Source organism: Micropterus salmoides, unplaced genomic scaffold (assembly GCF_014851395.1).
Source record: "Micropterus salmoides isolate LMB-PRFRI ecotype aquatic unplaced genomic scaffold, ASM1485139v1 Ms_hic_scaffold_21, whole genome shotgun sequence".
NCBI classification, from domain to species: domain Eukaryota; kingdom Metazoa; phylum Chordata; class Actinopteri; order Centrarchiformes; family Centrarchidae; genus Micropterus; species Micropterus salmoides.
This window is the reverse complement of record NW_024041262.1, coordinates 18,514,274-18,530,801: the sequence shown is the minus strand read 5'-3', so window position 1 is coordinate 18,530,801 and position 16,528 is coordinate 18,514,274. Positions and strand designations below refer to the sequence as shown.

General features: G+C 41.6%; 2 protein-coding genes and 1 non-coding gene across 4 annotated transcripts in view; all 3 read right to left on the bottom strand.

Annotated features, from left to right (window-relative positions):
- Nucleotides 1–1,527, bottom strand: part of ppm1bb (protein phosphatase, Mg2+/Mn2+ dependent, 1Bb) — a 35,178-nt gene extending 33,651 nt beyond the window's left edge. For both annotated transcript variants that reach the window (XM_038736360.1, XM_038736359.1), the window contains exon 1: nt 1,129–1,527. The gene's annotated coding sequence lies outside the window, so the exon portion shown is untranslated. The remainder of the gene's footprint in view (nt 1–1,128) is intronic.
- Nucleotides 1,528–9,233: 7,706 nt separating this feature from the next.
- Nucleotides 9,234–9,327, bottom strand: trnai-uau. Its single transcript has 2 exons — nt 9,290–9,327; nt 9,234–9,269 (listed from the first exon to the last, which is right to left on the bottom strand). It is a non-coding gene; the product is annotated as a tRNA-Ile (tRNA).
- Nucleotides 9,328–12,614: 3,287 nt separating this feature from the next.
- mta3 (metastasis associated 1 family, member 3) overlaps nt 12,615–16,528 on the bottom strand; it is a 31,000-nt gene continuing 27,086 nt past the window's right edge. Inside the window, exon 19 of the mRNA XM_038735568.1 lies at nt 12,615–14,262. Coding sequence (XP_038591496.1) covers nt 14,091–14,262 — 172 coding nt within the window. The 3' untranslated portion in view covers nt 12,615–14,090. The remainder of the gene's footprint in view (nt 14,263–16,528) is intronic.

The window sequence follows — 16,528 nt, the reverse complement described above, 5'->3', positions numbered from 1 at the left end:
GTAATTATTTGGTCAATATTTTGGTTTGTCATGAGTTCATTTCACGGTTATTTTGACAGTTTCTCAGTTCCAGAACACCTACTGAGCGTTATAAAAAATAAAGTCACGCTATATATTATTAAGTATATCAGTACATATTACATATTTTATGTAAATAATGAGCAGTAGAGAACCGGTAGTGTGTTGGGAGGAGCAGTGCTGTTGCCGCAGTGAAATATGACTGGTTATAAACACCTTCCCAACTTGTGACTAACATTAAGTGTTATCTGCCTAGATTACATTTCATGTGTACTGACTGATTTCACGAGCTTCAACAAAGATTCAAGACGTAAAAACGTGGGGGCTTGCGGTTATAATTACGCTCTAAGGTCACTGCATTCACAACAGAACATACAGTAGCTATCCAGCTGGCACTGCATGCATTTTTGTTTTACACATATAGACGGTTAAACCCAGGACATTAATATCGCTGTATAGCTAACGTCACCGTTACTGATTGAAAATAACAGGGCCTGTGGCAGTTTGCGGCTGTGTGTTTGCTTAAATATGTTAGAAATACCATTACAGTGCCAAGCTAATATCACATAGCTAACTACTGACACCCTTATGACAAAGTCCGCTAAGCTGTCATTAGCTAGTTATAGCTAGTGTAACGTTAGCCTATACCGTGCTAGATTAGCTCACTTGGGACCAGACTAAGAACTGGAGGCCAACGTGTCGTTAGACTGTTAATAATTAGTATTGCTTTAAAATATGCCTCATTCAGAATTGGCTTGCTAACGCCGGCGGTAACAAAGTTACTTTGAAACTTAAGATGATGGGTTAGGTTTTATTTTGGTAAATGGTCTGTTTGTACGCTGACGATTAATGTTATTGCAGAATACAATTTATGTTTCATGAACCGAGGTATTGTTTTGGGAAATACGTTTGTGTGTTAAATACCAATCCACTGACCACATGCTTAACTCCATTCCTCCTAACACTGGTCCCTCTACGGAAAGGCCTAGTTTGCTAGTGTGTTGATATGAGCTAACGTTAGCCGACTTGCTAATGTTAACTAAACGGTTGGAGCCAACGCAGTTCCCCAGCTTGTCAAACTCAAGCTAATGACGTTAGCATGCTACTTACGTTTTCCTGCTGCTGCGAAGGTAGATCCACTCTTGAATGTCTGCTGAATTCTGCTTTTGTGTGAAGATATGTCGGTAACCTAGCTATCTACGGAGCTCAATTTAGCTAGCTAGCTATGTTATGTTTCCTTATTTGACAAAAAATGATCGAGATTGGCCTCAGATGAGCGGCGATAATTCCTTTCTCGGTGGTTCCCTGCTTGGACAGCGTTGATTTTTACGCATGTTTGACGCCAGTTCTGTCTCTCACATTAAATGAAGACAATTTCGATCCTTCCAAAAACAAATATGGACACTGAGAATTGGTTATATTATACAACACCGACAAATCTAGCACTTTCTTCAATTGAAAGGCCAGAGCTATCCTTCGACTTTGGGTGCTGAACAAGAGGAGGTGTTATTTTTGGCATGTGCACGATGATTGGTTACAACGTCTGGGCGAAACATCAATTAATTGGCTGCTTCTTCTGTCAATTAGCTCTGCCCCTGTCCAAAACTACATTTTCATTGGTCTATAACCGGAGTTCTGTGACGCGCTAGTTCTGTAGAATACAAAAACATGATTGCTGAGAACCAACATTGGCGTACACCGAAGCTAGTCTGGGTAAGCGGAGTCAATGTACAACACACCGGGTCGATGGACAGCAATCTGGCGGCTATGACTAGAACAATTAAGTATAATTAAAGGTAGCACCGTTGAGATTTAAAAATTATTTCATCCTCTTCTTATGTTTGGAAATAACCGCACAAACAAGCACTGGTGCCCCGGTGTAAATAACAAGCGCAACCTAGGGGTTCCAGTGGGATACTTCAACAAATGGAAGAAATTATCCATTCTACTATTATTAACTGGAAATTAGGCTATTTGAAGAATTTACACATATGTATTAGGTTTCACTCATTCCGATGCACATTTAAAAACTAAACCAAGCATGACAAAAATCTAGTCTTAGGGCAAGAAACTTTGATGACAAGGATGACAAGGATGACAAGACACCGAAGGATCGATTTAACTGTCCAAGCCCAACACATGGTCATCAATTATCTAAATGTAACCACATCCAGGGATCGTTTCTCAAGAGACTTAGTCTCATGTTAGGTGATTATTGCCACCTTGTTTAGGTGAAGCAGCTCCTTCTGTGGGCATATATGTGACTGATTGTTTAATTCATGACACTATGTGTTTATAATGAGTCAAAACTTTATATGTCTTAATTTAAGGAGATAACACCTGTTCCAAAATGTGTGTCTTTTAAAACTGAACAATGCAAGGCCAGTAGTTTTGACCCTCTTGCGCCTTGCTCTCTGGGTGAAGGACTTAAGACAGTCATAGCCAAGATCACATGCTGTTCTCACATGTAGTCTTGATTATACTGTACAAAAATGTCTTCTTTATTGTGTTCACTCCTTATCTGGTTTTCATCATGCAGTTCACCTTGTCTGGGACAAACTGCGATGTTTGAACATTGACCATTGTATTACTGTGCGGCATGATCATTTTCTGCAGACATCAAAAGAAAGTACACAGTTATCTCTCCATTGATCTGGATTTCATAGGGGATAGTAATTAATACTCCCACACTCTTATATTACAACCACTGGGGGATTCAGACATGAAGCACTCTACCACTCTGTTGGATGTTTTTTAAAGAGGAACTCCAATTTCAGAGTACAACACAGAGTCTAGTTAGGTGGTAACGGTGGAAAGCCAATAGAGGAAGGAGGCACTCAAATGAGCCACAACACACATCTGCAACAACAAACTGACACTGTACCCAGGGCTGGGTTACGTATGAGCACTACGAGGAACTTCCGTCTGGGCCACGGAAATATCAACAGGTTTTATTCCAGCTTAGAAAACTGTACATATTCAGAATGAGAATCAGCTTTATTGCCAGGTATGTGTACATATACGAGGAATTTGACTCTGGATTATACATTACTCACGATGAGCTTACTCATACAAAAATACAAAATTACAACAATAAAAATAAAATAAAATCAGACACAGACTTCAGTGTAGATAATGCAAATATACACACTATGAACAAAAGCAATATAGACACTTTGACAGATGAGTGAGCAGAGTGCAAAGGATGCAGGAGTATGTACATGTCGGAGGTGGATGTGATACACAAGTACATATACATGCATACATGTACACAGTGCAATTAAGTATAGTGCATACAGTATCTACAATATGACAATATAACAGTATGAACAGCACTGAAATAGAGAGTGGTGAATAAATATTAAGTGGTAACCAGTAAACAGGTGGCTGATTAGAGCCAGAGTTACTGGGTTATTGCACAAGAATTGTTCCTGACACCTGAGTCAGAAATCAGCTGTTCACCAGAGTGATGGCTTGTGGGAAGAAACTGTTCCTAAGTCTGTTGGTTTTGGCATATAGTGCTCTGTAGCGCCTACCAGAGGGGAGAAGCTGGAACAGATTGTGTCCAGGTTGAGATGGATCTGCAGTGATGTTTCCTGCCAGTTTCATGACTCTGGCAATGTATAAGTCCTGAATGGAGGGCAGGTTGGCACCGATGATTTTTTCTGCAGTCCTGACTGTCGGTTGTAGTCTGTCCTTTTTGGTGGCAGATCCAAACCAGACAGTGATGGACGTGCAGAGGACAGACTGGATGATGGCTGTGTAAAAGTGGATCAGCAGGTCCTTAGGCAGGTTGAGCTTCCTGAGCTGGCGCAGGAAGTACATCCTCTGCTGGGCCTTATTGATGATGGTGTCAGTGTTGGGCTCCCACTTCAGGTCCTGGGAAATAGTGGATCCCAGAAACCTGAAGGATTCCACAGCACACACAGGGCTGTTGAGTATGGTGATGGGGGGCAGAGTGGGGGGGCTCCTCCTGAAGTCCACGATCATCTCCACAGCGTGTTAAGCTCTAGGTTGTTCTGACCGCACCAGAGAGCCAGCTGATCAACCTCCCGTCTGTAGGCCGACTCATCACCGTCCCGGATGAGGCCGATGACCCTTGTGGCGTCAGCAAACTTCAGGAGTTTGACAGATGGGTCTCTTGAGGTGCAGTCGTTGGTGTAGAGGGAGAAGAGCAGTGGGGAGAGCACACACCCCTGGGGGCACCAGTGCTAATAGTCCGAGTGCTGGATGTGATGTTCCCCAGTCTCACCTGCTGACTCCTGTCAGCCAGGAAGTTTGTGATCCACTGACAGCTGGAGGCTGGCACAGTGAGCTGGGTTAGTTTGGTGCTGAGGATGTCTGGGATGATGGTGTTGAACGCCGAGCTGAAGTCCACGAACACGATCCTTGCATATGTCCCTGGAGAGTCGAGGTCCACTGACCTGTTAGGCCTGTAGGCAAACTGCAGGAGGTCCAGCAAGGGGCTTGTAATGTCCTTCAGGTGGGCCAGCAGTGTGTCAGAGGGGGTAGGAGACTGTTTGAAGATGGTGTTGGAGTGGGGGAGAGGTGTGACTGTGGGCTTTTCAGACCTACAATAAAAGCCATTCAGCTCGTCTGCCAGTAGTTTAGTACCAGCAGTGTTGGGGGATGGTCCCCTGTAGTTGGTGAGTGTCCGCAGGCCTCTCCACACTGACGCAGGATCGTTGGCTGCAAAGCTGTTATTTAGCTTTTCAGCGTGGCTTCTCTTTGCTGCTTTGACCTCTTTAGTCAGTGTGTTCCTGGCTTGGTTGTACAGGACTCTGTTCCCACTTCTGAAGGCCTCCTCCTTGGTCTGACGAAGCTGCCTGAGTTTCGCTGTGAACCAGGTTTTTTGGTTGTTGTATGTGCGGAAGGTTTTAGTCGGCACACACGTCCTCACAAAAACTAATGTAAGATGTCACAGTGCCAGTTAGTTCATCCAGGTCAGTGGCAGCAGCCTCAAAAACACTCCAGTCAGTGCAGTCAAAGCAGGCCTGTAACTCCAGCTTTGACTCGTTGGTCCATCCATATTGAACAGAGAATGGGAGGAATGGGGGTTTAATAGAAGGCCAACAGTTCACTTTTGCCACAGGGCCACCTAGCAGGTTAACATAGTACCTGCAAGAGACTGACACCTTGGCCTGATACAGCAGACTGCCTGTTTTGGAGGAGAAGCAGGAAACAATAAAGATGTTTTTCATTGGGAAAAAAAAGATGTCAAAAGCCAAAATGGGTCATGGATCTGCAGCAGGTCTGGTGGTTCCACGTGACATGATCAGTACATGTTTTGAAAGAGGTCAGCCTTGTACCACAGTGAGAGACTCACATATAGGACTGTCACATTATCAACATGTTGAGAAACATAGAGGATATCAGTAAAATGAATATTTGAAATGGGAATTGTGAACTGGGAAAACTACTTCTGACACCACTTGCTTCTCCCATTTTGCAACTCTACTGGATTGCTGTGTCTGTCTTTACCCAGCTATAGGCCAAGTGTGCGGAGGTGTAAAAGTAAGGCAGAGTTTAAACTTCTATTACAAGCTCTCTTTTCAAAGAAAATGTTAAACTGTATGTCACAACTGAGTGCTACACCATGAATGCCTTTGTGCAATTCATCTCGTCAAGGCTACAGTGACATGCAAAAGAGTTACACTATATTATTATACAGTATAACACTGAAGTGAGATGCAGCGAGAACAAGCCTGTGACAGCGGCTCTTTCAGAAGAGTAGGGCTGACTCTGAATAGTCGAAGATTCAATGCTTCGAAGGGCGGAGCCTGATTCGACTGTCAATCTCGCAGTCGAAGCTTCGCAGCAAAACGAGAATCGTGCCATTTTGGCTATATGGGGGTGCTCAACGTTTACATAGAACTACCAGTTTTCTCCCAGTAAGTTAATATACAGCCTATTACAATACACATTTCAATGTTTATTGCTGTAAATAAACATGTAAAAAGAATAAAACTTACCTTTTTAAAGTGAGTAAATAAATCCAAAATTGTAACCCTAGCCCTGGGTCGTCAGTGCGCATGTGTAGGCGTAGCGTGTGTGTGTGTGTGTGTGTGTGTGTGTGTGTGTGTGTGTGTGTGAGGTGGCAGCAAAGGAACAGTTGCTGAAGAGACCGAGCCCCAGCTTCACTGGTGTTGTGCCGAGTTGTCCACACTTCGCGGGACTTTCTGATAATTTATCACCGTTGATGAACCACACAAAGAATATTATATTGTTTTGAAATAGCAGGCTACTTGAAATAGACCTGCAACGTGTGTGCAGTTGTCGGCGGCACGGCATGGACGCTAAAATCTGCAAGACCAGTGAATGGCTGGCAAGAGAGAGAGAGAGAGAGAGAGAGAGAGAGAGAGAGAGAGAGAGAGAGAGAGAGAGAGAGAGAGGTCTTCAATAAGCCTCAGTTTAACTGGAAATTTACTGTGTAAGTTAAATGAATAGAGACTGCAGCTTTGCTAAAACCATAAACTGTATATGACAAAAACACACATGATAGTCAGTCGACTATAGGCAGGACGTGACGATTCTGATTCCACTATGTAAATCCTTAGTCGGGGACAGCCTTACAGAAGAGGTATGAACACTTTAGCCTATAGATGTAGTCAGGAGGGTTCTTTTCAAGCGTACTGAACCTGAACTTACTGTGCAGTATAACGGCTTATTTAAAAAGCCTGAGCAATTCTTGTACTACAAGTATAAATAAAGATGATATTTCATTCATTCAAATAAAGAAATAACAAAAATGTGCAAAGAAAAAAAATGTAGGCTGCAGTGAATAAAACTGGGTTGGGGAGATTAAAGTATAAACAAGAGTGTATATAAAGATGTTTAGTTAGATAGTGTATCAGTGGATCAGAGTTATGATGATGTGTGTGTGAAGGGAAAACAGGGCTTATCTGTTGTCATTTTGTGTTTCTCCCTGCGGATTAGACTTATTTCTTATTAATGAAAAACTCATCAGATATCAGAACAGCTCACTAAGGAACCAACCAGGGTTATGAGACACAGGTCAGACTAAGACCCCGTTTAAATACTGTGTGTCTGTGTGTGTGTGTGTGTGTGTGTGTGTGTGAGCATGTTACACACAGTTAGAGAGTGTGAGTGAGCAGAAAAGAGTGGTATTTAATTTTCCAAGATGGGGGATTACCACTGGCAGAATTTGATCATTTTGCTCTGATCGGGATGTTCAATCACAGCTTATCTCAAATATTAAACTCTCTGTCTTTTGTCCCCTTTCCCCTCAATCCCTTGACACACACACACACACACACACGTACGTATTTCCACACATACAGACGCTTGAGCCACTCCAACTGCCAAGCTTCTCATTGAGTAAAGTGGCCCGCTGAGCCTACTGTCAGGGTGGGGTGTGTGATTGTTCAGCCACCTGGTCACCTCAGGGGATGGGTGTGGACGGGGGAGGAAGAATTGTAAGATGCGGTAGGGTGACGGAAGGGGGTGGTCTCTGGTGGGGCTATGCCAGGCTTTAGCGTCTTATGGAGGCAGCTGAGGAGAGTAAATTAAAAAACTGTTACATCTAATCCGGAGCAGAAAGAACAAGTGGCACACACAAAATCTGATCCCTCATGTTTACATGGATCTAGATGAGCTTAAACACGCACGCACACACACACACACACACAAACACACACAGATGCCGACAACACATGCACACACTACATTCCCTCAAATGATATGCACGCATGCACTTACATCCATGCATAGGCACATATTCCCTGCTGCTACATAATCTGTGATTGTGTCCCAGGCCGGGTAGAGGGAGGGAGACAGAGAGACGGAGGAGGGAGGGAGGGACGAGATCCCTGATCTGCACTCTCATTTTCAGCCTGGAGAATCTGCAACGTGGACATCTGGGTCACATCATTAGAGCAATCTTCTGCTTGTTCATTCCCAGCTTTAAAGGGCTTAGAGTGACAGACCTGCAACAAGCATTCACACAAAGCACACACACAAGGATACAGATATATACAGCATGTAACAGTCGTGAGCAGTGAAATAAATCATGTCTAAAATTGATGGCTGATGGGTGGGGTCTTCAGTGACACAGATGTTAAGATACAGTAAAGATATTAAGCAGAATGCACATGCTGTTAAAACAAGGTTTTAAACTATTTTTGAATAGCTGATATAAATATGTCACTAAATAGATTTTTGAATATAAATAATTATAACACACTGTCACACTGATCTGCAGAACTCACCTGTCAAAATTTTCTTTTACCTTTACAGTTAGAAAACGTGCTTAGAGCCGCAGAAGCTCTGGGCTCCGTGTGGTGCAGCTGCACCGCACTCTAGTGGTGATAAGCTGGTTTCACAATAAAGCAGCAGTTCCAACTGTCGACCGGTAGGTGGCGCTACTGAACAACTTACCTGAAAGGACTGAAGCTGCCAAGAGCACCTTTGTCTTCCACTATATTTATCTTTGCTTCTTTCTGTGCTTGTGCTGCAAATGTAACAACCTCATTTCCATTAAAGGTTATCTTGTAAATGTTGTTGTTTTTATTGTAGATGTAGTCACAGCAGGTGTGTATAACCAGAAAATGATAGCCTATAAGAAAAAAAAACTACATCCACAAAAATGTTACATGTTAGCAGTTAAGGAGCTATGTCCAACTAGTGTTTTTTTAATTCTACATGTCTCTTTTTATATTATCTTGTGTTTCTTTCTCTATCACTTTGATTTACCTTGTTGTTGAAAGGCAAATAAACCTGCCTTGTCTTATGTTTGGGGGAGTTTTATTATACACAACAGTACAAAGAATACTAAACTGTATGTTTGGATTAGTGTAGCCTATTACCTCAGGCAATGAAAGAAAACTTGTCCTTCAGTCATGAGAATATAGAATATTACACAATCAACATTACACAATCACGCTTAACTGGATATATTTGATGTCGAGTCCTAATGACCTCTTCTTTCGTTATATTGACACAATCCCGCTTTAATTCTAACATATTCCAGTTTAGTTCAGTATTGAGGGTCCGGTCTGTACTTTATTTCGCTTTCATCAATGAAACAGTTGACAGGAACTAAGAAGACAGTGTGTTTAGCATGTGCGTTTAGAGGTACCTGAATATATCACCACAATTGTTAAGGGGGGGGTTACCGTGTGACGTCATCATACACAGGAAGTCCCTCTGACTCAGCTCGGGGGTTTCGTCAACAGGTGAGGTGAGTCTAAAAACTCTGCTCCAGGTGAGGCTCGAACTCACAACCTCGGCATTGCTCTGCTGAATACTGTCATATAAGTACCGCGCGCTAACCGATTGCGCCACTGGAGCTTCATGGTGGCTCGGGCTGGAAATGAGTTTAAGACTGACAAACGTCCATGTGACGACAACACGTTTTCTAATTTGATTTTTCTTTGTTTTTAATCAACCTAACGTTTGAAATAATGGTGACTGCATGAGAACGTCACGGGCCGCAGGTGGTCAGAGAGTCCAGCAGCTTAATTACCCACAGCCGATTTATGTGCTGCGTTCACGTAGGCTACCTCTCACAAAGCTTCCTTCAACAGTTGTTTTCTGTCTAAAAGTATTTTTTTGTGTTGACTGAGTATTTTAGAAAGGAAAGAAGGATAAAATATCTCAGCATCATCATCACCACTTGCAAAATATTTTACACGGGATAAAACAAACGGCAAAGTAAATAAAAACTAGACGAAAAATCAAAAGGGGTGTGAGGTAAAACGCAACTGCAGATTTGTCACAAATAACTTAATAACTAACTCTTTGGGTGAAGTCATACAGGGTTTGTAAAATAATGTCTCTGGTAAAACACAGTTTAAAGAGGTGGTAATATGCTCATTTTCAGGTACATAATCTTATTAAGGGGTTATACCAGAACAGGTTTAGGCTAAATGGTTTTATTTTCAAAAAACACTATATTTTTTATCACACTGCTCATTACTGCAGCTCCTCCACACCTTGTGTGTTGAAGGCTTCGTTTTAGCTATAGATATCTTTGTTTTAGCTATGGAGAGATGCATCTTGCCTCTACATGATCTTTGTTGTGAGTTGCACATGCGCAGTTCCTAGTTAAGGACCACTAGCCAATCAGACGCAGTGTAGGGCAGGTCGTGAGAAGCCAGTAAACACGGTGGTGGTTCAGCTGTTCATTAGTGATGTGCCATACCACTTAATTCCTATATGATCCTATACCAAGTAATACCCATGCCGGTATTGCTGATACCGATACCAATACCAATACTTTTTACATATTTTATTTCTAGTTTAATGTGACCTCCCCACTCCCGTTTCTGTATTTATGAGAGAAATAAGGAGTAGGCTGTAGCCTTACCAATTCAAAATAATAGCTGCATAATGACAAGACATCGAACTACATATTCTTTAATTATAATTAAAATATCCTGCTCAGAACGGCCGCTTCTTAACATCATCCTATTATTGTGACAGACTTTATCTCAGATGTTTAGTGAAGTTTGCGGTGTTGTCAAAGTATTTCACTGTCTTTGCACACACATTACATAGAGCAGCATTATTGCCTTCACACCTAAAATACAGCCAGACGTGACTGTTTTTACAGTCAGCCAGAGTCAGTATTCAATCGCGGCAAATGTAAAGAGCTGCAGCGGCTCAATACAAAGAAGCTCCGTCACAGAGCCGTAGTGCAAGCATGACTGTGACAGGCAGAAGGAAAAGTAGTTCCTATCAACCGAGTATAATTAGACCATCCTGGTGACAGTAACGTTTACCAATGACGTTGGTATCAGAAATATCGATACTTTAGGATTGATCCGCACATCACTACTGTGTATCCCCTTAGGAGCTTATCAACAAGGACTGGAGCAAGAGTTTCAGAGTTGTGAGTGATTAATTTGTAACAAATGTATCTTTCATCCATAAAGTTATAGCGGAGCACCGTCTCTACATCACAGTAACAACTTTATGTCAATTGACTGCCTTGAGGGTAGCTAATGTTTGGAAGGGAGAGGAGAGGCAGCAAGCGGACATCTTGTCACTGTGTGCTGCAGCAAAGTGTTTTTCCACCAGTGTTTTTGAGGGTGTGTGGGACTAGCCGCTTGGCGAGTGTTATATCATGACTGTGTCATCACAGGGAAGAAAGGGAAACGGCTGGACTACAAACCGGCTGTTTTCAGGCAGTTCAGAGCAGTGCTTTCTGTGGGAGATGGGAACTCCCTTTGGGCTGGACTTTGGGCTTTTTCACTTTGCAAACCTGTTACATACACAAAAAAGATATATAACTCAATAAAGGAGAGGGAAAAAAGCTTACAAGCATAATACCACCTCTTTAAAGCAGCCATTTCTTAAAAAGACCGCAAGATGGGTCTCCATATAGTGCATTTTCTTTTTAATGCCAACTTTGGGACATTTGCCTCTTCTCCAATGTTAAAGAACCTCAGTACTCCCAAAATCAACTGGAAATATAAGCTACCAACATCACAAAAACATGTATGATGTAAAAATGTAAAATATGAAGAAAAACTAATTTAAGTTTTTCCACTTTGGATACACAGAGCACAAGTGACCATGTCCCAAACTAGGATATCATTTAAAAAAATTAGAGCAACAAATGATAAGATGGGGCTGTTTTTGTTGTTTTTGCAGCCCCACATTGTGATTCAGACCAGTAAGACAAATGTATGTTCACATAACCAACATAACTGTGAAACCAAAAAAAGATGACAAGTTTGAGTTTATCAGAGAGTGAAAATATCAATGCAATATCATACTAATGAATCATATCCTGTATATTTCATTTTGTGAGATGAAGATCTTCTCCTGTTTCAACATAACAATGCCCCAGTGCACAAAGTCCATAAGGAAATGATTTTCTGAGTTTCATTTGAAGTCAACTGACCTGCACAACCCCTTCCAACACCTTTTGGGATGAACTGGAATGCCAACTGTAAGCTACAGGCCTCAGCGCCCAACACTTTGTGCCTCAATGAGAACAAAATCTTGTGGATAGCAGCATATTAATCCCCATGTCTTGGGTGTCCGCAAACTTTTGGCCACTACAGTGTATATACTATCTAAAAGTACTCCAATATTGAGTCAAATGTGCAGCTGTTACAGATGACATGATGAACATGTTACATCTACTGAGGCTTTTTCTAATCCCCTGTAGTCCCACATGCCTGTAGCTGAAATCCAATTACAACATGTCAGGTTCAATCTAAATATTGCTGTTCACGCTCTCCCTCTGTTTCTGATTTTCACCTTCAGTGGGAATCACAGACTGTAAAGAAAACATGGTGGAAACAACAACACCCAGCAGTTTCAGCAGGCAACACACACACACACACACACACACACACAGTGAATTAGCTTGAGGCAGGTTGTAAGCCTCCAAGAACGTGATTTATGTTCTGAGCGCTTTCCTCATTCCTCAACAACTGTATCAAATTGCATTATTTTGTGGGGTATTTCTCGGCATCCTCACAAAGGCCACAGTGTGTATCAGGACCCATCTATTACACTCCCCCTCAAGAGCAACACAAAAAGAGACAGACAGACGGAGTAGGTGGCTGGGAGAGGGGGCAGGCTGTCAGTATATAACATCACAAAATCACTGGACACCATAATCTCTGTCATTGTTCTTGTTTTTTTATTATTATTATTATTCTTAGCATATTCATAATTCAACACATGACATACAGGAAACACTAACATAAACATTCTGAATGAAAGAGAAAAAATCATGTGACCCAATCGGTCAGCAAGAGGCTCTCACCTCAAAGACATGCGGCGGCGATGCCAGTTTTAAAACTCATAATTAAACACACCTGAAGGCTGGACGGGTTAACCTGCAACCTTTTGAGGCAACGCCTTCTGGCAATATTGTCATGCAGCGGGGGGGGGAGAGAGAGAGGTCTGACAACAGGATAAACTTGACTGTTGGCTTTAAAGATCAAATGCAATGAAAAACATACATTTTAGCAAACAGCTGCTGGCAAAGTTGCTCATCCTTTTGCCTAAAAATGTTGCTGGTGCATCGCAGCCTTGAGGAAAATATGACAGATCCATGCCCTTTTCTGCTGCAAAGGAAGTGCTTTAGTACCCATGTTAGGGCTAGGTAGGTACAGTCGGCCATAGAAATAGGATGAGTAGATTTACAGTGCTGTAATGAGATATACAATATATTATACACTGGCTCATGAGGGAGGCTTATGCTGTTTGATGTAAGCTGGCTCTATTTCTTTGCCTTGTTATATTTTCAGACCTGCAGATTTGTCATGAATAACTGACAGCTTTTTTGGGTGAAGTTATAGAAGGTTTGTAAAATAATGTCTCCAGGTAATCATTCTTCAACACCGGCTCCAGCTCACGGATTTAAATTTCAAGAAGAGCGTGAAAAAACTGCAGGTAAAACACAATTTAAAGCAGCCGTTTTATTAAAAAAGCCGCCAGATGGGTCTCCATGTAGTGCATTTTCTTTTTAACATCAACGTTGGGACATTTGCCTCTTCTCCAATGTTAAAGAACCTCAGTACCCACAAATACAATCCCACCCACCCCCTCCCTTCCCATCCCATCCTAATCTAACCCCATGCCCCTCCCAAAAAAAACCAACTTTATACAAACTGATAAAACTTCACAACAATTCACCATCAACACAAAGGTCACACAAAGTTCCGTCATTATGTCCATCCATAAAAACCAAGAACAGCACAATTCAACATCCCCTCGTACTGACACACACACACGCACACACACACACATGCACACACACATGCACGCACACACTCATGCATACACACACACACACACACACACAAATACAGTATGTACACACACAAACACATTCCCAGGGGATTAAAGACAGGCAGCACTTGCAGTCAGGTCAAGTGTATGTGTCTATTGCATCACGGCATCATCACATCCTTCTGTTGCCAAACAGTTAAGATAGCTTGTTTAAGTGTTGTCAAGGATTATAACCGTAATTTTAAGGACAAAAAGCAAAGGAGGGTTCGAGGATTTAATGAGGAGAATTGAAGGAGGTGAGAATTTGTTAGTGTATATGTAGTAGGGGTTGGGGAGGTCGGAGGGTCCGCGTCCAATCAGTCGTGGATGACGATGGGGCCTCGCATCCTCAGGCTGGGGTGAGGGTGCGGAGGGGCAAGGACAAGCCCCTGAGGTGGGCCCTGGGAGACCCTGCGCAGGGTGATCTGCTCGCAGGGCTGCCGGCAAGCGTGCCTGAGCTGGGAGCGGGACAGTAGCCGTCTGGCTCTCCTGGAGGGGTGAAGACAAGACAGGACATAAGTGCAGAAGAAGATACACTGATGCAAAGCAAACATCAGTATAAATTTTACCTTGGAAACATTAGTTTGTATCAGAAACAGTCAAGTAGTAGACAAAATAATATAAAATAATTTCAGCAGTCAGCCCAATGACTGTTTCCAAGGTCAAGGATGAACCTTTAATCCCCAATTTTTAAGACAACATCAACCTTAAAGCACTCAGGAAAAATATATGGTTCAATGACAACTGGGCAACTTCGTCTGCTGAGGAAAATGTGTGATCAAAAAGCTCTAGAACTAACTCTTGTGGTGACATTGTTCATCAAAATGAGCTAGAGTTGATTTGTGAGCTAATTATTTTTGGAATACTTCTTATTAAACCTATGTCAATCCCTATTTTGTAATTTCCTATTTCCAAGTTTGCATCATGCCTCCTTCTATAGAGCCTCTGTTCCCATATTTTATGTAACTTAATATGTTTTCTTTTCCATTCATGTGTTCTTTCATCAGTCTTTATGAAAAGCATGTTCTGCAGTTTTCTGCTGCTGTGTTAGATGGTCACATTTGAACACTGTCATTTTAAAGCAGCATGCATTTGTTTGGCCACCTGGTGTCAGCAGAGCAAGCTGTAACCTCAGCATTGGCATATTATCATCCATATGTGAAGTTGTTAAGTGTTAGCAAACACTAATTTGAAGTCATGTTTTGTGTCCACCTGATGAAACTCAAAATGCACAGTCTTTTAGCTTTATTTTGTTAAAAACTAAAAGCGATCCGCCTCTTTAGCTGCTAAATGCTATGCTCATCAGGTAGTGGTTAACTAGGCAAGTAGCACACAGTGAGTTTTAGAGCTTTTCCCCCAGAAACAGCTGCCTACTGTGGCTGAAAATCAGAATCAGAATGACCTTTAAAGGTATGTGTACACATTTGAGGAATTTGACTCAGCACTCAGAGCACAACATATGTTGTGGCTGCACTGCATTCTGGTCTGTTGAGTTTACTGATATAAAATAAAAAAATTATATCTGCCTCTGACCCATGGAAAAAGTTAACTTACTGTTTAAAGGAAAGGTTTAATATTTTGGGAATTACCCTCATTCACTTTCTTAATAAAAGTTACATGAGGAGATACCACTCTTTTGTCTCCAGGTAATTATGAAGTTACCACCAGCAGCCAGCTAATGTAGCTTGTTCTTCAGATTTTGTACGGATTAAGAAAATAAATACAAGATATAATTGGTCAATTAGTGAGCTATGGAGCTTTTGGAAGTGTTTTGTTAGCTTTTGAGAGTCATGCTAGTTGTTTCCCCTTCCTGTCTTTGTGGAAACAAGACACATCTAAAACTCTGCAAGAAAGCAATTCTTGCATTACAAAGCCTAATTGCTGTTCTGTGATTTGGGAAATTTGGGCTTTTAGATTTGATCTTGAGATTGTTTTGATTTATTTTCTTTAATCTGTTTTAACCACGACATCTCTGGAGATACACTGTCTCTTTTACAAGACACGCATGACATGCTTGACTATTTAAAATTAAAGTTTCATTCTTCATGAAGCATTTTATTTTGGTCTTTGAGTGCCTGATATTTCACATTTAGCAGGCAATAATTCATGATTGCATCTTTATGCTTCAGCAAGTTACAGTAGTTAAGCCTGCGGATAATGTTTGTTTGAATACATTATTTATACGTAGTTGATCACAGGCTTCTAGCTATTTGTCATTACTGCAGCCACCTACTACTACTACACATACTGCCATGTTATAACAACAGCCTGCAGTAAAAAGGGTGCAAATACATAGAAACAATGGTGAAACTGGCTTTCGGATGTGGGCTTTATGAGACAGCGTATTTGTCGTGTATATGACCTTATTGGTTTACCAGCAGTTGGACAGTGATACATGCAACTGTGATACATGATACTGGAGTAGTTAATCACTTGATTGTTTGGTTGTAAAAATGTTGTAATTACTTGACCTTTTATTTTGTTTTAAGCAAGGTCTTCCTATCGATGGTGTCTGTTTTCTGTGTTCAGCAGACATAAAAAGCAACAGCTTTACAGTAACCAACGCATTCAAGACATAAGATGGAAAAAGTAATAAAGAGAGAGGGCAGAAAAGTTCACTTTAAGGGCATCAAATTGAGGATTCCGATGAGAAAGTAAATAGAAGCAACCATTTTTTTCTTATTTCAGGAGGATCCACTAAAGCAGAGTACAACATTTATTGAGCACCAGGATTAGACTTACTAATACACATCTC